We start from the raw sequence: 24,010 nt of genomic DNA, 5'->3' as shown, positions 1-24,010 counted from the left end.
GTAATAACATAAATCATACAAGCCTAGAATTACGCAGATTGATGCCACTCATAATATGTTACTTTAAACCTAATCCAATTCAAATTAAGGGTACGAAAGACGGAATAAATATTATATTAACTCAACACGGTACATAATAAAACCCTGGTGTTTGCCACCAGACAGCAGACCTACCAGCATCCCCTGGGTGTGGCACACTGCTGCAGCCGAAGCTCCGCTCCATCTCTCATCCCTGCACGGGACTAAAAGTTTCTCCAGGCCTCCTCTGCTGCTCCTCGTTATATACGGGCACCCTACGGTCCTTGCATGGCTCATTTACCTGCTGTCGGTGATTATTAGACAGGTTGCAGGTGGAAAAAGAGGCATCATCCTTTCAGCTGATGTGAATCCATCAGAGTGGGATAGGACAGGTTTGGGTTACGGCTCTTTCAAAGTTGAAGCTGAAATCCACCCGTGCAGCCTTTGTCCTTTCCATACATTATGAAAGAGGCGCAGCCGGCCAGCAGCGTCTCATCGCCCTCTGCACAAAGCTGCTGCTGCTCGCGTTACTCTCACATAACTTTACTCACCATCGGCTCGATTACATTAAATTAATATAAACACTAATAAGTGTTTTATTACTTAAGAAATTCATTGGTACTCTATTTTCTCGATGATTATGCAGTTCTTCGTTGCTGCGCACTCCAGTCATAACCCCCAAACTATCTTCACTTTAACCATAAATAGCTGCAGTAGTAGTACAATCTATAGTGTTGTTAAAATCATCCTTCAAAATCAATTTTCTGAGAATTGTCCCTTCTAATTTGAGCTCCACAACAAAAAGGAAAATAGGCTCTATGATGAAAATGTAGGCCTATATACGAGTTGGACATCCAAATACATTATCATACTCATCAGTCTGTATCCTCCAACCCTCCAGCCAAATTAAACGGATGTTGAAACAAGAAACCTGAATATGCTCAGAGAGAGGCTGCATGGCCACACAGCAATGAATATTTCATAAGATCATTAAAAGCTACTGTCGGCCCGTGTCTGTCGAAGAGCGTCATACTCCAGCATCTCAACGTGCAGGAGCACCTTCAATCATTTACTCATTTAAGATGATCCATATCTGAAATCAGTAACAACTTCATACGAAAAACTCAAAATGCAGTTTGAAATAAGGCTCAGACCTTTATAATGTTTCACTGAAAAACAATTTGGAGACATTTTCCATTTCCAAGAAAATAGCTCAGATGAACAATTAGGCAGGATAAAATTCTTATGGTAAATTGTGGAAGAAGTATAATTTATTATTATTAAGTAAAAGTAGCAATACAACAGTGAAATATTGAAGATTTTAGTAAGTAAAAGTAAAAGAACTCATTCTGCAGAATGGTCCTGTTCAGAATAATATTATATAATTTGACTAGAATCATTGATAGATTAATATATGTATAACTTTAATAGTGCAGCTGGTAAAAGTGGAGCTCATTTTAATTGTACTGATATGAAGCTTAATTTATAATAATATATATTTTATTTGTTGATTTTTTACATTGCAGGTCATTTAGCAGACGCTTTTATCCAGAGGGACTTACAGTGAACTAACTACGGGGACAATCCCCCTGGAGCAACTCAGGGTTAAGTACCTTGCTCAGGGGCTTATATTTTTGATTAATAATTTTAATTTGTAAAGAAACATTTATCAAATAAATGCTCTGCTGTAAAAAGTACACTATTTCTCTGAATTGTAGTAGAGTAGAAGTATAAAGTTGCATAAAATAGGGGAATAATCTAAGTACCTCAAATGTATATGTAAGTACATATTTATATTTGTTTACATATTTTACTTATATTTACGTATTTGTATTTTTATCATGAGTACTCTATTTTTTCTTTTCCTGGCTGAAATGGGCTTCCATACTGACTCTGCTTTCACCAACTGGCCATTTTCACAGCAGAAATGAACTGAAACAGGTGTTACTAATAACATTAACAATGGCTCTGCTCTTTTTAGGTGTCTCAGTAAGTCATGATGACAGTACCAGGACCCTGAAACTGAAGCAACTAAATGGAAATCAGCCATTATTTGATTATTTACACATCTGTCAAAAGGCAATAAAATATTACTTTAATATAAAAAATAAGCAACAAAACATGAAAACATATTAATATATTATTTTCTACATATATGGGTAATGTACTTAATAGCAATGTGATTAAATAGGTTTTTCAACTTTTATGTTTAAAGAATTAAGCTGCAAATAATAATAAAAACAATCTATTTAAAAAGTCATAAATTAAAGTTTATATAATAATGTTCTAACTTTGTTAGCAGACCGCCTCCACATTGAAATGATAGACGTCTACAGTCTATAGGACAGAGATGTAAGACTGTCATCTAGTGGAGGAGAGACAGAATCCCTCAGTCAGTGCGACTGTCCCCACAATAACATCATGTGACTTTACAGTACTTGTGCGACGAGTCTCAAGCCCTGTGAATGAAGACACGGACAGTTCATATATGTTTTTGTTGTTTATTTCTTTCTTCAAGTTACAAGGGAAGCACATTTATTTTTTGCTTTTTTAAAAATCAGGGATATCTTAACTTGTATCCTGGAGAAAGGGCTTAAAAGACAAAAATAAAAACATTCAAACAAATTATAGGCATCAAATATATGTGTCTCATTAATAAAAAATACATAATACACTGATGAATCCAGATGATCCAGGCTGGACAGTGGTTTGTTTTTTTTGTTGCAAATAAGAAATGACTGTGACATCATGTAGTCCTAAAACCTACACCAACATATATTTGGTTACTGAGGCTAATTACAGCCATTTTAACGAGGCTGTTTAACAAATAATTTTTTTTATGCCATGTCAACAAAACTGTGACATGCTAGTTTAACCAACCTATGTTAACTCTCAAACGAAGGTAAACTCTCTGGCAAGACACCATGGAACAGATCCTGATGTCATTTTTTAATTTTTTATTATAATAAAGGGATTATTAATTCAATTTTTGATTATAATCCATTTCTCTCCAAAGAAGAAGAAATAGCCCATTTTAAATAAAGTAAGATTCTGATTTAGTTTCCTTCCAGAAATAACATATAATACAAACTGATCTGCAATGCGATGAATGCATGTTACAAACATGTATCAAGCTTTAAGCCTGCGCTACAACACATACCAGTGGACCATCATGAAATATGACAGTAAACGGTCACTGGCTTGGGTAACGCCTCCTCTGCACATACAGGCGTTAACCAGCACATGAACCTCACCAGGGGAAAACCAGGGCGGAAGCTTTTAAACTGTCCTCTGAAGAAGAAGAAGAAACCGGTTTCTGAATTTAAATTTAAACTAATCTGAGACTCTCTAAAGTTTGACACTTTGAGAAAAAATACTAATCTATTTTATCACTTAACGTCAGTGAAAACTCATTATCCCCAAAATTATTTTTATTTTGGGGGGGGGGGGGGTATATAACTAAACTTGTAGATCCATTAGATTTTGGTCCCACCATTTTGGAAAACAACAGGGCATCAACAGCATGAAAAAGTAAATGAGACAGCGTTGAAAGGCTGAAACCAAGAGCACTTCTGTCTGACAACGTAAATCATCTTTGATGGTACATTTGCATAAGAAAGGGGTGCAGGTGGGGCAGGGGTGCAATATGTCTTTGAAGGATTTGATTCCACAAAGAGTCATCCCACAGACAAAGATGTATTAAATCTCCTCATCTTTTCAATTAGTCTTTAAACTAGTGTGTTATATAAGTATTAAACAATACAATAGGATAGGATTCACCACCCGCAAAAAAAACTAACTATCCCGACGCAAGTCAAACACTTATTATAGTTCAACACAAGCAATAGGCAAAGTTAATAAGTTCAATAATTCAACAAGGACCTGGATACTCTCCACCAAACCCCACCCCACAGGCGCCCTCCCTATTTCTACAGCTCCACAAAGCCCTACACAATTTTACTTCTGTGTCATGCCACAATATACAAAGATACTCAGAGAATGACAAACACTTTCCTAAAACGGAGAGGAGGAGGAGGAGGGTGTTGAAAAGGAGAAGGATTGTGAGCCTTCTCCTTATGATCTCCACTCAGCGATCAGTACAACACAGGGTTTCAATACACCATGATTCTCCCTGGATCACACACATACACACACACACACACACACACAGACACACAGACACACACACACACGAGTTGTGTGGTTGATGCATCGGTAGTTTGATGGTGTGTGTGTGACGTGTCAGCAGGTTTGCACAGAGGACAGTCCTGTCAGAGAGGCCGTCTGCAGCCACACCAGCCTGTACACGATGAACACATGACCGCACTGTGACCTTCTGCTCTTCGGCTCCTCGGAAGTGATGATTGTAAGGGCCACTCCTCGAGGCGGCAGTGTCAAAAACTAATTAAAGGTGACACTTAAAACAAAAATGGGAATCCACACTCTTCTGAAGTTGAGACCGCTCAGAAATCGTGGATTGTCATCCTGCAGTTCTCTGTCGGCGAGGGAGACGCCCGATGATGCAGTTAAGTGTTTAAGACAAGAAGAAAAAAAAAACTTGAGCATGTTATGTTTGTCCTCCTTCCTCCTGCAATGGTCTCCCTGCTCATTCTGGTCTAGCAGTGTGAAAGCCTGGATTGAAGCCACCAAAGATCGTGGAAATGAATGATGCACTCCTTTCTGATCTAAACAGGCTCTCAGGGGCAAAAAAGAGGGCGAAAGGGCATGTGGTCATGAATTCCTAAGTAAGGGTTAATATTCTGCAATATCATACTGCAAATCCTTGTGTAGCGATAAAAATCCTTGTGTTGCTGTAAAAAAATTGTCTTGTTTAAATATGAATATAGTACTGAGTTTCTGCTCTTTAGGTAATCACAGTCTGTCGTGAAGCGAAGGGGACAGGATCTCCCTCTTCACTACAACTCCATGTCCTGAGCCTCGTCCTCCGAAAAGTCTGACATGGAGCTCTCGGAAGAGGAGTCGCCCCTTCTCTCCTCCTGCTCCTTTAGAGCCTCCTCTGTGGCGTACTTCTGGATGTACTCTGAAAAAGACACACAAGGGAGGTGATGTGTCCTGGATCAATCGTTGTCACCGTTTACAGCATTTGTCGAATTGACACAACAATTTTAACTCAAGTCCCACTTACTGACATGTTCAGGAGCTTTTAAATGTATCACACGGTCTTCATCAGCAGAGTTGTCATGGAAATATTTCAGGAATTAATCTATTTAGCTAAAACTTTGAGTCAACAAGAGTGAGAAGTCCAAGAGACACCAACGAAAAGTTTGGGAATCTACATAGTACATTTCCATGACTACTGAGAAAACATAATCTGCTGACGAACAACGTGGGATGTTTTTACGCTTGGCTGAGGTAGAAAGGCTGGTGTATTCATGTAAAACAAAGTGCGTACATGAAGCATGTGACTTAAACATTAATGAAGCTTCCGATCCAATGTAGAGAGGAAAGATGGCGGCAAATGAAAACATCAGATCTGGAGCGATGAGGAGACGGTAACCTTCCTCAAAGTAATATAATGGCCTCTTCTTCTACAACGCTGAAATGGCTCCTGCGTGGAGAATTGTTTATCTCGATGAACTAACTACTAATACTATAACAGGAGTTGATGGTAACATTTGGAAGTTTTTTGGTCTGCGGTTGAAAGCTCCAGAAGAAGAGAGTATGTGGACCTTGAGTTAAACTGATGTTTTCACCAAGTGTGGTCCTCATTAAATTATATATACAGATTAAAATGAATAGTTTTGTTAGCAATATAACCTGTGAGCAATAATATTGAAATGCACAAATACATTCTGCAGAATTAATAATAATGTCGTGTCTTGTATGAAATACAGACTCTATTTAAATTGCAACTTGCAACCATGCTCGACACGGTTTATGATGATATTTGGAATTTTTATTTTGCCCTAATGCAGAAAATACTGAGAAAAACAGTGATACCCTCCACTAACCATATCCCTGCTTTTTTGTATCTCAACCACCACTTCAGATTCCCAGTGTTAGACACTGGTGTGTTACCTTTGATCTTGTGTTTATAATCCTCCGGCCGGTGTAGGTACATGGCAGCTGCGTCCCCGTTCAGAGGATCGATGGGGTTGGGGTAAGCGAGCAGCTGAGGGAGGAACGACTCAAAGATGTTGGTGAGGTCTGGTGAATGGGGGGAGAAATATTATTCAGTACAGAGAACACCAAAGTTACAGAGAAATATCGGCAAGCTGGATGAGCTCTCATTCCCCCGACAACGAGTCGTTCCATCATGCGTGTAGTTACAACATCCTCCACTAGAGGTCTCTATTCAAACAGCTGTACGTCTGTGTGTGTGTGTATATATATATATATATATATATATATATTTCAATCTCGCCACTTGAAGGTGAGACAGAAGTACCTGCTTGAATTTAAGCAACATCTATAGCAACTGCCAACCTTGCTGTATAAATATACATATACGATGTACTCTAGTGAAAACTAAAAAAACAGATTAAAGGGGAACTACGCCCATTTTTAAAATGATATCTAGAATCTATGCAAAACCTTAAATTTGTGATCTATTCAAATATAAAGTCTGGAATCTATAAAAGATTACCTTCTTTGATAGATTCCCTGGTTTTTCCTTGGACTGAAAACACTACAATAAAATAAATCTCATCTGGGTAAATAAAATAACACAAACATTCTGTGGGTCCACCAAATCAGTCATTTATACCTGATGACAAGTGTGGGACGTACTTCTCTGGTTTCTGGCTTTGAGAGAGTGTATCTCATATTCAAAAATATTGATTGAACTTTCCTAGGCCATGGAAATAACATTAAAAATGTTTTATTTAGGTTGTATTCCCCTTAACATCTAACACTGTTTACACAGCAGGCAGCTTCAGTGCACCGTCTGTCTACACAGGATGCGTTCAGGCACAGTATTGAGTGTAGGTCACTGGTGTTTTAGCAGCGCTTAGAACGCAACACACAATCACTGTAGTTACACACGTATAATGGAAGAAAACAGACCTGAAATGTAACATTTATTTTAGTGTCTTAAGGGGTTTCTGAAGATTTTACCACCATTTTAATGTATCTGAATAAACTGTTGTCAGCTGCAGCTGAGGATGTCAGCCTCAAACAACTTTCAGATATATAATTAAACAAGTTTTTCTTTTATAGGATGAACATCAATAAAATATCATGTTGAAACTCACTGCATTCAACATTATGATTTTATGGTTTCAATAACAAAATCATGGCTACTTCAATGGAGGCGGTTTGAACAAGAACAAGGCATTCTTTTATTTGTTCAGCTGTTCTGTCCGTAAGTCAACAAAGCTAAAGATTATTATCTGTGCTAACCACTCCTTACACCGGTGTCCCACCACCCCCGGAAAATACGCAAAATCCTATTCGGGTGTTTTGACATACACACATACGTTTACCTGAGAGAAAAACATAAACATAGTTTAATACATTTCAGACCTCTCAGTCTCTATCTTTAAACCATAGACAGTTTTAAATTTCAAAAACCTTTTCTTTAAGTCCACTTTTTGAAATGGTCAACTATCAAAGTGACTCACAACTTGATTGAATACACTATTACTCAAAAGGCCCAAAGACTAAATCTGGGCCCCATCAGATAGAAGTCTGGAAGACTGTTAAATTCACTTGAACAGAAACAAAGTGAGGAAAGTCCCCTCCAGGTGAGGGCGTTCACCACATTCAGTTCAGAGTCCTCTCAGCCTCAGGACCTTCTTATCTATCAGTGCTCAATGCATGACCTCAATACAAGAAGCAGTTATCACTAAAGTGTAAGCCGATTAAAGCGAGATGCTCTGCCTGAAGCTGCTCTGTAGAGGTTTAAGCTGCTTGCTTCGTTTGTTTTAGTATTGGCTATTATTGTCAGTAAGTTTATCCGAGTGACAATGAGAGATGTGGCTGTGACCTACCGTAGAGAGCCGTCCATGTCTGGTTAATGACATCTAAACACACGGTTCCTGACCTGTAAAAGACACAACACTGTGAGTACAACATATATAGTCAAGCAGAGGTTGTCAAAGATTATATGCATGCAGCTCACAGGTGGACGCCATAAAAATGAATTCATTATTTGCCATGTTAGCTGTTTATACAGTATATAACACGATACTTCAATCCATGATATCTCAAATACTGTAGGTCAACTTACGCTTCATCAATGTTGGGATGAAAGATTTTATTCATGAATCCTGTGAACAAAGAAGAAGCGTGTTTTAATCATTGTAGATTAAGATTTAATATGGAGATTTCACGGATTTGCCACAATACCATATGTCACATGTGAAGTATGTCATACCTATTGATGGTGATTTGAAGGGGTATTTATCTGGTAGGTCCACTCGGACCTTCCACACACCTCCTTCATAGGATGCTGGAAAGAAAAAAATGATTAATATGCTTAAGTAAAACCCAAAACAAAATGATCCAGGATGTTAAAATTAATGTTTTAACTCACAAGGAACACTCAACGCTGATTAATGTACAGTACACTGGTGAAATGCCAGTCAATGAGATGGAAAATCAGCAAATATAAACTTACATCCAGGTGGTCCGTGGAACTTGACCACAAACTCATTCAGTCCACTGAGGATGGTGACCTCATGCTTGCTCTCAATACTGACGTCTGGTTAAGGAAAAGACACACCCGAAACGCGAGCGACAGGAGAGGCAGAGAATTCAAGCACATGTTCAACAATAGTAATTCAAAAACAGTTCTACATTTTAGGGTCAAACTGCCTCTGTGAACTTATCTGGGCAGAGGTCACACATAGGATCAATAACATGAGCCATGTCATTAAGATCAATAATGCAGTATCAGACAAACACCAACAGCAGACAACAGGTCTCCTAAACAAGCTCACACTCTGCACGGGATAACAACTTCTCAAACATAGCTGTCAAACTTAAAACTTAATAACCAACAACTAGACTACAGAGGATATTAATGATCACAACCTCACTTTTCTTAATACACAGAAAGAGACACAACATCAACTGTCCAACTTAAACTATTAATCCCTATAAACACACACACACTCATAAAAAGCTCAGTTTATTAAGTATAAATGTGCTGCCTTCAGTCAGCCTAGCTGTAAGGGAGACTGATGATCTGTTTTGCGGGTAACAAGAAGATGGGAGGTGACTTGGGTGGGGAGGATGTGTCATAATCACAGCATGTGGTGACATAAAGACGCACGAGACCGAGTCTACTGTCTGACAGCAACACAGAAAGCTTGAGCGTATTCATTCAACGACTGTAAGTCTGACACAAAGACAGATGGAGAAGAAAATAAAACCACAACTGTTTATCATTTTGTCATAAATCTTATCCTGTGTTCCAATACCTATACCATTATACTATTTACTATGCCAGAAAAAGATACAGTATGCCCCAATAAATAGTATGTCAAATGCAGTATGCCAAAAATACCAGAATGTCCTACTCTACTGCATCCAGTCACATTTTGCAGTATGCAAGCCAGCATGCTTTTCTGGTTATTCTGACACACAATCCTTTGCGCAGCAAATATGAGCAAGAGGGTCAAAGTTCAAGGCGCCATGTTAGGACAAAGTAGCATGTCCCAATTGTATGCATATGCATAACACAGTACATACTTTGTAATGGCAGTTGCAGTATTTACTAAAAGTAAAAAGAAAAAATATGCAATTTGGAATGCAGCCCTTCGGTCATATCTATCACAACAATCTAAAGTCAACACTAGGATGCTAATTCATCCAAACTGCTGGAGCACAAACAATAACGCTAGATAGCTTGTCAGGAGGCCAAATAACTGTAAACCAATGAAGAATGTTTTAAAAGATAGTCACTGAGTAGATAAAGGATTGCAAACTACTGAGCAAGACAAAAAAAAAGCTGTTATAGATGTAGACTTGTGCAGTAACAATGTGGATCTCTCTCTTATTCCTTTCCCCAAGGATCTCCCATAGAAACTAAAGCCTATGCTCACTCAATAGTAATATAAATACACAAGGGAAACCCTTTATTTTAAAGAAAAACATACGGTAGAGTGATTTATCAGCACTATCCTCTGATAAAAAGAGAAGCATTGTTTTGTTTTGTTTACCAGTCATAAGTCTAGTTCTCATGACATTGAGTTTGTCAGCTCAAATCCCATCTGTGCCATTAAACTACACATTTAAACAACATCTGCAGTAGACCGTATACATTTGGTCCAGTCCGATATACATACACTAATGTTTGTGTTTATTCTGATAACAGGAATGGCATCTGTGCTCTGTCACAGTCGTTAAATCTAACATTGATTGATTTAAAGTCAAAATATGAAACGATGTCTGGCATCACGTTCATCAGTGGTGCTACACTCAGAAATGGAAACATACTGAAACAAGATCCAAAATAGCAAGACCTGATGGATCCTAACATGTTTTTCCTTCGTGACTCCCACTATCTATTCTTAGATTCCTCATGCATACTTAAAATGGCATCAATAAAACAAAACAATAACACAAGCAAAAACATGAGCTTTCTTTGTTTGCATATTTGTTCATGCCTTTGGTAAAACAAAAAAGTACTATGTTATTATCAACATGTAGCACTGCCTTTATATTCTCAAAAGTACTTAAACCAATTTAAGAATACCAGTTACTAAATACTCTGCACATTAAACTAGTTTTTAGTCACTTATAGGATCTGATGCTTGTTTTCTTTTTATTGTAAACTACTCAATTATTAAGGACTAAATCTTTACACACCATCTATGCCATCTGCAGGAATTTATAATTATTTTTCAATTAAAATTGCAATAACCTAACTAAATAATCAATTAAAAAAAGTAAATAAACAAAGCATTAACGCATAAGCATTAAAATAAAAGTGTCAGAAAATGGAGGAAAGTTTTCATTATAATTTCCCAGAGCACAAGGTGAAATCTTCAAATAGCTTGTTTTGACTGACCAAGAGCCCAAAACCCAAAGAAATTAGAAAAAACTGGAGATCTTTACATTTCAGAAACTGGAACCAGCAAATGTTAACAATCTTGCTAAAGATTATCAAAATTGTTGCTTGATTGTTGATCAATCATCAACTAATGAAATAATCAACTAGCTAATTGTTTCAGCACTAGTTGTTAAAAAGCCCCCCCCCCCCCCCCACCCCTGCATGGACTGGATGTCCCCTGCCCCCATCCCTGCATGTGCCCTGTACAGCATGCTTGTTGTTCCTCGATCAGCTGTGGGTGAAGCCCCGCCCTCCACCATGTTCCGGATGGTAACAGGCTGACCAATCAGAGAGCAGAATCTAGCTGCAGGACAAAAACAAAACAATTCAGCTCATGCTGTCAGAAAACCTTTCATGCAAACTTCAGCTGATAACTGCGAATAATTAGCAATAGTATAAAAAATTAATTAAAACATACAATTATGTGACATCAAAGAGTGTTGAGAATTTTTTTTTTTTATTAAAATGATAATATATCCATTAGCTTTTTTCCTTTTAGCGTCGTTATAATTCGATAGGCTACAATCATAATTTGGCTTAATATTCTTTTCTGCATCATTTGTTGTAAACACGCCAACCGTGATTTATTCATTATCATTAAAATGTATGTTTTGTTTCTTTGAAATTTGCAAGATGTATTTTTTTTGTATTTGGACAACAATATAAAAAAGCACAAAAGGTCATCCTCTGGTTTCTGTGTTATCTAACGTTAGTTGATGTAGTTAGCTGTTGACAAAGATCGTCTCTGTTACGCTACATCGACCTTATTTGTTCTCGCTTGGTGATAGCATGCTACATAGCTAGCTACATTGACGTGAATGTTACTAAATCATGAAAAAATCAATGTTTTTCCAAAGAAGCGTTTCCAAAATGTAAAATATTATTCGCCAATCATTCACATTGTGTTGTCAGTCCGGATGGACCACATATTATTGGCTAACAGGCTAACTTATCGCTTCCAAGCTAAGGCTAACAACGTTCAAAGCTAACACAGAGTTTACAGCCAACGTTGTATTGCGACAGATTCCGTTGCTAATTCTCGACTGATACAAACAAGAACAGTATTGCTAATGTACTAGCAAGCTAACGTTGGCTAACAGGCGAGTGACTTTACATAAATAACGTTAAATATGTAGCTTCCTCGCTATTCTGCTAACTTAACAACGAGCTAAGGTAGCTAACGTATGCCAACCGCAGAATCTAACGTTAGACACAGCGCTAAGCATTAACATCCAAGTGTTTAGCATTACACACTTTTGACTAAATCTATTAATATCACATAGCGAGTAGTAACATAATATACATCCTTGAAGCAGCCGTCGGGAACAAATACTGTAATTACTCAACATTAGAGAGCTGACACATTATTAGAAAAGCAAGCCTATTTGATTTGGCTGTTTAGGGTTGTTTATGTTCAGACAAGGATACAGTTTCACCACGTCGGTATCCATTCGCCTCTTGCCCGGACTTGGAGACGACATTTTTGTATTCCTTTCAGAAGTGATCTAAAAATACTGCGACGATGAGGCTACCTCAATCTTTCAGCTTGAAATACCTACAAGCTATCAACAACCTTCCCACAATGTCCATAAACAAGATCCCAGCTGCAACATCGCCCAGTTTTCCTCCTCTCAGTGGATCTTCAGTGTTTCAGCTCGTGTGTGTCCTGTCCTGAAGACTGACATCAACCTCCAGCCACCAGACTGACGAGAGGAGGGGCTGAGGTATAGAAATACACTCCACAGAACACCATTACACTGTTGGTGTGTTATTTATGGCAGCAAATAAAAGTGCTGTAATAAATCCCGCAACGATGGACGTCGACATTTAAATATAAGATTTATTTTTGACTTGTTTTTTGTGAGGCTGGTCAAATAGTGCGCAAAGATCCAAATGCGTGCTTTTCTATTAATACAAAATCTATGAAGACATTAATTTATTGGAAGGCCGAAAGAAGCAGTTTAGGCCAAAGTTGTGTTTTTTCTATGGCACTGTCCAAAAACGATATTAATTATTAATATGAACAGATAATGGGTCATTTTAGCCTATTATCTCACACTTTTTGGGGAGTAAATATCCATCAATTTGTGAAGAAATTACATATCCAGTACAGTCAGTAAAAGGACACAAGTTAATACAAGTAGAGCAGTTGTGGAAGAAGTGCTCAGATATTTGTACTTAAGTAAAAGTAGTAATAACACAATAAATAAATACTCTTTTACAAGTAATCCTGCATTAAAAAAATGTACTTAAGTAAAAGTACAAAGGTTTTGGCATCAAAATATACAAAATATACAAAATGTGAAAGTACTCATTATGTAGAATGGCCCTTGTTCATTACATTATTGGATTTATAACTAGTGATGAATTAATGTGTTCATCACTTTAATGTTGCAAAGATGGAGCTAAAATGCATTACTTTATATGCTGCTCTGTAGTTTAATCTATAATAGTTCATTATTCTTTATTAGTTGATTGTATATTTTGTATTACTAATCTGAATCTGCAAAGTAACTAAAGCTAATGTAGTGGAGTAAGTAGAAGTAGAAAGTAATATAACATGGAAATACTCAAGTAACATACAAGTACCATAAAATTGTACATTACTTTCATAAAGAAAATACAAGATTTGGATCCTCCATATTTGTATGCTTCTGCTACTTCTGTCTGTTCTACATATGACACTTCCTGCTTGTCTGTCTGTCCTGGAAGGTGGGTCCCTCCTCTGTTTCTCTTTCCAAATCACCAAACAAGGATCTAAAGACAGAGGGTTGTGCAGACAGTAAAGCCGCTCTACAAAATCTTGACTGTTTGCTGTCTTGGCCTCACCATGGAACGAGCTCCCCATTAACATCAAGACACCAAACTCTACACATCTTCCTTCGCAGACTGAAAACCCGTCTGTTCAGTGTCCTCTTGGCGTGTCTCTATCTCCTATTGTCTCAAAATGTAGCACTTGAATTAGATCAGCATATTTAATGAAGTTAGTGTACTAGATTCTTGCACCTTTTGGGTTGTACCCTCATGGTTGAATGCACTTATTGTAAGTTGCTTTGGATAAAACTGTCAGCTAAATACATGTACCGGTAATGTAAGCCCTTTGAGGCACAAGTGTAATTTTGGACAATAAAAATATTTGTTGTTTATTTGATCGGGAAGGATACAGTATGAATAGACAAACTGCAAACAGCTATCCGATGCAAGTATCATAGTGTTTATAGCAATTGCTAGTTTGCAACATCTGCCTGAGAAGGGCTTTTATGAAACTAGAAGATTACAACAGTGAAGTAAAAATATGGTCAAATTAATACAGCAAACAATAAAGAACACATTAATACATTACATTTAACTAGACATGATTACAGGTTTGTTGCTGAATTAACCAGGATTTGCTAGCTCTCTTAAAAGTAGTGAAGTTTGCAGCAAACGTTAAGTGATCAGGTAAAGTGAGTTCCAGGACTTTGTTCCTTAAAGCTGTCAGAGCAAAATATGTTTTGCCGGATGAAACCTGACAATTGCCACTTGAAGCTGCTCTGGTAGATCTGCTAAAGCTTTGTAATCTCTGGATGTGTTTGCAGAAAGGCTGAGCAGCAAATCAATTACAACAGTTAAATACTAGAATAGTATATCAATAAAAGGACATTGGCTTGACATAATAGCCCATCCTAGTGAAGTACAGGAAGCTTGTAAATCCATTGTTTTTGTGATGCAAAAAAAATGTCTCTTTCATTTCACCTAAATATATTTTCCTAGCACTATTGGTAAAAATCATTGTTTCACATACTAAAATCCTGTTTTCATGTCTACAATAGTGTATGTGGGTAAACATAGGCCTTGAGAGTCACACACGACCTCCTCAGGTCACGTTGGTAAAGAGGCTATATGTTTGTATCAAGGTTTTTCATCCATGATTGCTTGACCCTTTGGAAATCAATAAAGCTATTCTTTAAAAAAATGTCACTAGTTATTTACATCTCTATGTTCGTGTATTCAGGGCATGGTGGATTTTAAATAGTGTCAGACTTGTTAGCGTCTGTGCACCACATTGCTCACTCCATACACCAAATCGCATAGACATGATAAAGTTCTCAGTTATTAAACTATGACACAGAGTTGCACTTTAGTTCAAGTGAAATCCATACTTTCATGCCAGAAGATGTCTATTGGCCTTCATGTTTCCAGGTTAATACTAAACAATACTTTGTTAGGACTATTTTCTATTGCAGATTTAATGATTTGGTTATCTATTTGAATCTCTACATGCATGAACAAACACAAATCATGAATCAGTGTATCTCCCAGTCAAACTTATCACTCTGGATGAGATGGTATCAAGTGATGACCTCCATGAATCATTGAGTAAATCACTGGAATGAAACAAAGTTGTAAACTCATCTTCTGTTTAATCTCATTAAGCTGCAGCTCATTGTTCAGGAGTTTATACTGTCAGTGACATTTCATAGATTGGCTTAATTTCCTGCCCACTATGAGAAATTATTTGGAGAGGAAATGTTACAATACCTGACCAACTGAGGCAGAGATCATTTGTGCCCACAAATGACCTACGTTTAACTGTTCACCTAAAGGGAAGTTTCATGTCAGAAGGAAACTTGTGAAAGAACATGGTGGACGACATGGAGCTCAAGTTGATTGATTGGTGCATTGTGGGCAGCTACCTCAGCATAACAGGCTCAAGTGTGAACTGCAGGGAAACGACACAGAAAAGACAAACAAAAGAGTGTTTTTGATCCAAACATTTCACAATGTGAAAGTGACACTCACTGATACAATTCTTAGTTTCAATTCTTAACTGTACTTTGTTTATTTTCACACAGTCTATGAGGAACAAGCCATAGCAGCGTCTCATGGGACTGATCGGTTTTGCTCTTCCAGCCTATACCAATGAGCTTCAAATCCAGATTACCACAAAGCAGCCGCAGAAGATCTGGGGGAAAGGTTGAATCTTGGTTCAGTTGATCAAAAAGAGTCTCTCCAACCTGTTCCTCTCAAAGTAACTAAACAGTTCATCATCTACACTGAACAGTTCATCTGGTTTATATTTTGTAAGCAATTTTAAAAAGTAGGTTTTTATGTCTTTTGGCAGGTTTTAGGTCACCGTTCAATAGAGGGACATCGGATTGTAAATCCCGGATATTTAACAATATCTGATGCAGTTATGTCCAAGCTATCTAGAAAATAGACATAAAATCAGTCACAGATAATCAATTAATTGTTTAAGTACATCAAATCAAATGTATTTATATAGCCCAATATCACAAATTATACATTTGTCTCTGTGCTTTACAGACTGTACAGGTTACAACACCCTCTGACCTTAGACCCTCGCATCGCACAAGGAAAAACTTCCTAAAAGAAACCCCATAATTAAAGGGGGAAAAATGGACTGTGCTATGATGAACTCTAAATCCAGATTGAAAAACCTCAAATAAACTATTATTATGTAAAAAATCACACAACTGTTTTGCGACTGCTTTCTCAAGGATCTTAGCAAGAAAGGGAAGGTTAGATATCGGCCTATAGTTGGCTAAAACCTCTGGATCAAGACTAGGCTTTTTAAGAAGTGGTTTTATTACAGCTACTTTAAAGGATTTTGGTACGTAGCCAGATAATAGAGACAGGTTGATCATATTTAATAACGAGGTGTTAATTAAGGGTAAAACTTCTTTAAACAGTTTAGTTGGAATCGGGTCTAAAAGACAGGTTGATGGTTTAGACGATGAGATTGTTGAAGTTAGTTGGTTAAGGTTGATTGGAGTCAAACAGTCTAGATATATTTCAGGAGTTACTAATGTTTTTAAAATTCCGGCGGTTGAAGTTAAGTCATTACCAATTGAGGGCCGGAGGAGATTAATTTTGTCTCTAATAATTATAATTTTATCGTTAAAGAAGCTCATGAACTACTGACTTCACGTCACTACTGAGAGATATAGGAATATAAGGCTCTGTAGAGCTGTGGCTCTCTGTCAGCCTGGCTACTGTGCTGAAAAGAAACCTGGGGTTGTTCTTATTTTCTTATTTATTTATAAATATTTATCATTAGTTCCAGCTTATCACTTGTGATAATGTATTGCTTTTCTTTGTTTTGTGAGATTGTAAATGTAATAGACTGTTAGTTGGAATAAAAACAAACAATTTGAAGGCATCACCTTTAGGAAGTGCTGATGGGCATTTTCAATGTTTTCTATTAAAGTCAGTTTTACTGACTTATGCACTTTCTTACTTACAGTACTCACGTCAAGTACAATTTAAGGTACTTGTACTTTGTTTGAGTATTTCCCTTTTTTGTTAATTCCTATTTTACTATAATTCAGAGGAAAATATTGCATTTTTACTAAATAATATAAAGAATAGAGAATAAAATTATGGTGAATTATTATTGGTTACGATTGGTTAATTGTTCCCAATTGGGAAATTCTTAAGCTGCCCAGCAGTATATACAGTACAGTAAAAGAAACATCTCCACCTGTACCAACATTAAAGTCATTTACACATTATTGCATTTATAATTATAATCAGGAAAATAATAAACTTTATTCTGAAATGGGCCATTCTGCATAATGAGTACTTTTACTTTTTGTACTTTAGGTATATCTTGATGCTAATACTATTGTACTTTCACTTAAGTAAAAATTGTTTTAAATCAGGAGAGTATTTCTACAGTGTGATATTGGTACTTTTAGTTGTAAAAAATCTAACTACTTCTTTCACCTCTGATTGAATTTGTAACAAGTTAGAAGTAACTCTATTACTTCTGTCTGTTACCTGTGGTACTACTCTGGGTAAGCGAAGGATTTGTATACTTGAACCGTACAAATAATGCAAAGCCTTTTTAATGTGCTGCTATATTTGAGCTGTTCTTTAAATATATATTTTACATACGGTATGTAAACGTTTCGGTTCACTGCAGTTTTTGAAAACATATAAACATCACCATGTGACTCTTAAACGCAGCATGAAGGCTTCCGCTCCTCTGATTGGTCAGTTCAGGCCAGCTGGCTGTGACGCTGCAGGCAGCAGCAGTTGTGGACGGTCGTTAGTGCCATTTCTTTATTTTGGTTTGATTGCTTCTGCGCGCAGGCTCATGCCACTCCGTGTGGTTAGACTGAAGCGGGTTGTGGTCCAGGCCTGGGTGTGAACCCTGTCTGTGTGGCTCCCTATCGAGATGTCGTCGGCCGAGCAGGACGGGACCTGCAGTCAGTTTAATAAGTTTGAGAAACTGTCGTGGAGGCCCTCCATCCGTGACTCAGGTCTGTAAACAAAACCACTGCTCTGCAAGAACAAGCCACATGCAACAGCCTGCAAAGCAAACGGTGAACTACAGGTTAATCTAGGCTGTGGTCGTTTATTTTGTCTTTGTTTAGACTCATCTGTCTGAGGTTGTCTGTGAGATAGCGAGGTGGTGCACACAGGTCAAAGCTAGCTAACGTGGCTACGGAAGCCAGCTGAAATTATTAAGTTAATGAACACCCAGCAGGCATCTACAGCACTATTGTTATTGTTATTTTATTAAAATGGGGATTCAAATATGGGAGACTGAAGGGGACAAGCATTAGCTTCATGGAGGGGACACTGCTGACAGTTTTCACTCGCGTTACTTCACTGATACAACAACTATCCATTACTTGTATACAGTAAGTTCATAAAAGTTAAAACTATGTATGTTCAATGTGTAAAACGGCCTTCAACTCCACAAAACGTGTGGTAAGATAGATATGCAATTTGGCATAACCATTAACAATTAGCTAAACAAAAAATATTGAAGTTGACAAGAGGCACTCCTAATGTTATCTACTAGTTCTGATGATAATCATTTTAACCAGAGACTCAAACACGATTACATTTCCTTTTAAGGCAGATTTGACCTGAAGGAGTAACCTCTTACAGATTTCAGTCGTGTCACCAGTCCAACCCCTGACATGCAGGCAGTACATCTGAGGGACTCCACCATTATAAACGCAACTTTGGACTTATCCTTTTAGCCTTTCTCTGACTTGAGGTGCCTCGTCATTTGTTGCCTTAGTCTCAAACATTGGTTTTCACACCATTTCTATCTCTTCAGCTTATTTTTTGTAGTGACTTTTACCCTTGTTTTTGTTGTAGTTTTTAGTCTTGCAATATTCTATTTATTGTTTTTATTTGTGTCTGTTTTAATCTTGCTCTGTAAAGCATGTTGGGCTGCATGATTGTATGAAAGGTGCTATATTAATAAAGTTGAGTTAACTGTACATGTTTCTGTCCCTCTATCTTTTCGCTTGTTGTATGGTGATTGACAGGCTCCAAGAAGCGTGCGAGGTGGCTTCAGGCTCGGCGCATCTTCTCCCCTTCCTGCCCCAACTTGCGGATCCCCAACAGGTTTCTGAGAGAAGGTGCTGAAAGTACATGACCTCTTATCAGACTGTCTTACCTCAAAGAAGATAAACTCACTGAGTGACAGAGTGGCCCCCCTCCTGCTAAATGCATACTTTAACTGTAATGTCATAAAACCCTCCAAGTGCTTTCTCTTTCATGTGCAGTATTTGTGCATCTTATAGTTTGATTGTTAAACTTAAAGATGTTCTTTGGTAACTCTATTTTCTTTTCCATCTACCTCAGCGCTCTCACATTGTGTCTGTCTTGAACCTGCTCCTCCCACAGGACACTGTGTACCCCCCGCCCGGAGTGGACACCGCTGTGTTGCAGACAGCACCAACCTGTATGTGTTTGGAGGCTACAACCCTGACTTTGAGGAGGCAGGCGGGTCAGAGAATGAAGACTACCCTCTTTTCAGGGAGCTCTGGCGATTTCATTTTGCCACAGCCACCTGGCAGCAGATTCGCACAGAGGGTTACATGCCCACAGAGCTGGCCTCTATGTCAGGTAAGGATTGATGTGCTGCCCTTCATATTTTTATCAGAACTTAATCCCCTGCACACACCCACATGTTCTCCTTTGTTAGAACCATCCACTGGTTGTATTAAAGGTACCCTGTTGAGTTTATGACCACTAATAGGGCTACGGAGAGTCAAGATTTATGAAGTATTTGAACGCATGTGGCGCAATACACATTCCTGCCAATGATTTGACACTATTTTACTAATCTACAGGTGGCAATAATGCACCAAGAAACACTGCCAAGGAATGAAATTAGAGCCTGCCGACTGCCAAATGCAGGGTGAAGGTTGGCTGTGGCAGGTAAAAAAAAAAGTGTATGCCACCATGGATAGGTTTGACTTTTATTAAGAAATATTATTTATATTAAGTCCTGGGTTAAAAATAGTCGGGGATTAGGGTTGCATGATATATGCCATATTGTTCTACTGTCTGGTAAACCTGACTTGAAGTGTTCTGCATATATTGCATATTTTCTTTATATCGTGCAGCCCTAGTGGAGACTGATTGTGTTCATGTCTCGCGCTCAGCTGTTCTACACGGCAACAACCTGCTTGTGTTTGGTGGCACTGGGATTCCATTTGGTGAAAACAACGGCAATGAAGTCCATGTTTGCAATGTTCAGTACAAACGATGGAACCTGCTCAACTGCAAAGGGAAGAAACCCAACAAGATCTACGGACAGGTAACGGCGTTTGTCGCTTTATAGCAGGTTTACATATAATGCTGAAGTCCTAAAATGTTCTGTATCTACATTTATTCCTAAATATTTGGCTCTATGTAGCTGTGTAATCCACCAACACATATCTATAAGTATTGTCCATTTCCAGGCCATGGCCATCATAAATGGCTACCTCTATGTGTTTGGCGGGACAACGGGCTACCTTTACAGCACCGACCTGCACAGGCTGGACCTGACCACCAGAGAGTGGACCCACCTCAAACCCAACAACACTCCCTCGGATTTACCTGAGGAGAGGTCAGACGGCAGACGTAGTGTTAACAACTACAGTATTTGTGACTGGTGGTGAATCCCCAGAGTATCCATAAGTTATCTGAAAATGAATGTATGGTTTTACAGGTACAGACATGAACTAGCTCATGATGGACAGAGAATCTACATTTTAGGAGGTGGGACTTCCTGGACGTCATATCCCCTGGACAAGGTGGGAGGAACAAGTACATGGATAATATCTGGCAGAAAAACAGTGTGTGACTTCATTTATAATACTATTTATCTTCATCAGATCCACGCATATAACTTAGAGACAAATCACTGGGAGGAAATGGTCACCAAACCCCATGAAAAAATAGGTTTGTTATTTATGTTTAGCTTCATTCTTTGTTGCTGAATAAAGTATTTGATGACTACGCATTAAATGTACTTTATTTGTCATGACAGGATATCCTGCTGCCCGCCGTTGTCACAGCTGTGTGCAGGTCAAAGATGGTAAGGAGTATTTCACACCGTATTATCTGGACACACCTGTCTAAAATGTTTTTTTATTTTTTTTATGTATCCATGTCTCGCTGTTTCTATCTCCAGAAGTGTTTATATGTGGTGGTTATAATGGAGAGCTGATTCTATCCGACTTGTGGAAGATCAACCTGCAGACATTACAGTGGACCAAGCTGCCTGCAGCCATGCCAGAACCAGCCTACTTTCACTGTGCTGCAGTCACTCCGGTTTGTAAATTATCGTTCACGTTCACTATAATTTAGTCTGCCGTTTTCTCTTTTGCACTGGGTGAGAAAACAAATCTACATGGTGACAGACACCAGTTGTATCTGCTGTAGGGCTGCACCTAATCATTATTTATATTAATTAATCTGCAGATTTATGTTTTCTATTTACTTATTAATTGGGCAAAATCCGTTGTAATTTCCCAGAGCCCGGGGTGATCTTTTAAATGTCTGGTTTTTGGCTCGTTAGTCAGACAAAACAAAAGATATTCAATCATATTAAAGCGGAAAATCCTCACATTGGTAAAACTGAAACTAGAGAATATAGTGACATAATAAAGAAAGACATAAATGATAAACGTTTGTCAAAGTAGTTGCAGATTAATTTTATGTTGACTAATTGATTAATCAACTTATTTCTGCAACTGTTCCTCTTCTCCAGGCTGGCTGCATGTACGTCCACGGCGGCGTCGTCAACATGTCTGGGAACAGAAGGTCCGGCTCTTTGTACAAAGTGTGGTTGGTGGTGCCCAGCCTGCTGGAACTGACCTGGGAGAAACTGCTGAAAACTTTCCCTCACTTGGCCCAGCAGTCCACCCTTCAGCTGCTCAGCATGGGACTGACGCACACACTAATTCAGCGGCTCAAGTAGAGGAAGCACAGAGACTGAAGGAAGCGGCATGAGAGGGACCAGCACTAACTCTAAAATCAGTGACTAGGAAAAAAAAAGTATTTGAAAGGACAGAGATGCTGTTGTTGGATAATTGTGAAAAACTTTTAATGCCTTTTAACTTGAGTTTTATGTAAATGTGTGTGCTTTTTATTTATTTTTTAATTGCAAAATGCAATGTTTTGTGTTTCTCAGTATGAACGTGTTAGATTTAAATCTGCATGCATCAATGTGGACACAACAATCGCTCTTTCTTGTGCTTTGGTCTCGTCATTCCCCAGTTTGTTTGTGTTTTTACCACACATCACTGTTTAAACTTTTGGAGCATGAGCAGGAATAGTTAAATGTTCCAACGACCTTCTTGAGAGGCAAAATGAATGTTGCATCTGCTAGTGCCATTTTAGATTAAATTCAGAGACGGAGATTAGCTCGTGTCACTGATGCACACTGTGCCATTTTTGACACATGATCAGTCAGCTGCTGCTACGCCCACTGTGACATAAGCTAGATAAAAAATGACTGTCAAACAATGCTGATACAAACTTAAATTTCCATTTAGTTAGTATACAAATCAGCCAGATTCTCTGAAAAGAGGTACACTGATGAAGCATGGACACTTTATAGCTGGGATACCTAAAAGTCTATTTAGGTCAATTATTTAAGGCATCATGTTTTAGTCTCAAGGGCTTTCTGATAGTGAGCTGTGATTGTAACTGTACGGTACAGATTTAAAGATGTTCCCCTCACTAGTCACATTAAGCCTTGTGATCAGATGAAAACTCAAGCCATTTTAAACCTCCTGACACATGGCATCACTGTGAATCTTCTAGTGCCTCTTCAACTATTCTTCCTCTTTTAGGAAACATTAAGCTTAATGAGTTGGACATTAATGTATACACCTGTAGCTCCACAGTGATTCTTAAGCCTTTTTATTTCTACATTTGGTGCCTTCTGAATTTCCAAAATGTCACAAACCTTGTTTTTACATCTCTGTAAATCAGTCTGGGTAATATTTTTGATTTGTTCAGAACTTTCATAACTGTGCACACTTAGCCTTTGTGATCTACCCGGTGTTCTCCACACGAACGCTTTGTTGCTGAAGCTTTCTGTTCATAATTAATCAGGAGATGCCACAAACTAAATCATTTCCATTAACTGAATTACACAGACATTTATCTATTTATTTGAATCACTGTGCTGCTGCTTTATTTTATTACAAAACGTTGAGATGTAGCAGAACATGTAGCTACATTTCTTTCTTTTTTCCCCACTTGATTTCATTGTCAATTCACTTCCCTTTTTAAACTAGTGATAAGGTAGAGTATGTAAGGCGTACTCAGGATGTGAAATACTGTGATCAGGCCGCAAACATTCACCATCGCCTAAATGTCAACACGCTTAGTCATTTTTGCGGCACAGACGACTGATGATACAAATATTTTGTGGTTACTGCGTTCTGTAAATCTTAAATACTGTAACACTCCCAGCTGCATGTATCGAGTCACATTTTTTCCTCTTGTCAACCTCTACCTTGAATATTAGCATTTTATCTCACATGTTCACTGTAATTGTCAGTACAATACTAAGCTATCTCATCTAAACACTTATTTTATTATAACGTCCATTTTCACATTAAGAAATTCACCTCAGTTACCTTTTATGTTTGACACGTTATGGCCTTATTTATATCTTATTATGAAGCGACAGCGTCACTACATGCTCAGAATTGG

General features: G+C 38.0%; 2 protein-coding genes across 3 annotated transcripts; one reads left to right on the top strand and one right to left on the bottom strand.

Annotated features, from left to right (window-relative positions):
• Positions 1-2,505: 2,505 nt before the first annotated feature.
• Positions 2,506-12,712, bottom strand: LOC115009592 (ubiquitin-conjugating enzyme E2 H-like). The gene is made up of 7 exons (XM_029433687.1): positions 12,467-12,712; positions 8,600-8,676; positions 8,357-8,431; positions 8,210-8,249; positions 7,971-8,023; positions 6,058-6,186; positions 2,506-5,059 (listed from the first exon to the last, which is right to left on the bottom strand). Exons 1-7 carry the CDS (start codon positions 12,517-12,519, stop codon positions 4,935-4,937), a joined length of 552 nt encoding a protein of 183 aa, XP_029289547.1. The 5' UTR covers positions 12,520-12,712; the 3' UTR covers positions 2,506-4,934.
• A 5,306-nt stretch (positions 12,713-18,018) lies between these two features.
• Positions 18,019-23,766, top strand: LOC115009645 (kelch domain-containing protein 10-like). 2 transcript variants are annotated; one of them, XM_029433788.1, is made up of 10 exons: positions 18,019-18,306; positions 19,333-19,425; positions 19,694-19,915; positions 20,458-20,612; positions 20,758-20,906; positions 21,009-21,093; positions 21,175-21,241; positions 21,330-21,377; positions 21,474-21,613; positions 22,053-23,766. In XM_029433788.1, exons 1-10 carry the CDS (start codon positions 18,222-18,224, stop codon positions 22,260-22,262), a joined length of 1,254 nt encoding a protein of 417 aa, XP_029289648.1. In that variant the 5' UTR covers positions 18,019-18,221; the 3' UTR covers positions 22,263-23,766. The 2 variants fall into 2 exon arrangements, with proteins under 2 accessions (XP_029289648.1, XP_029289646.1); XM_029433786.1 differs by having other exon boundaries at positions 20,419-20,612.
• Positions 23,767-24,010: the final 244 nt, after the last annotated feature.

This window comes from Cottoperca gobio, chromosome 6 (genome assembly GCF_900634415.1).
Source record: "Cottoperca gobio chromosome 6, fCotGob3.1, whole genome shotgun sequence".
Taxonomy (NCBI): Eukaryota; Metazoa; Chordata; class Actinopteri; order Perciformes; family Bovichtidae; genus Cottoperca; species Cottoperca gobio.
This window is presented reverse-complemented; position numbering and strand designations above follow the sequence as displayed.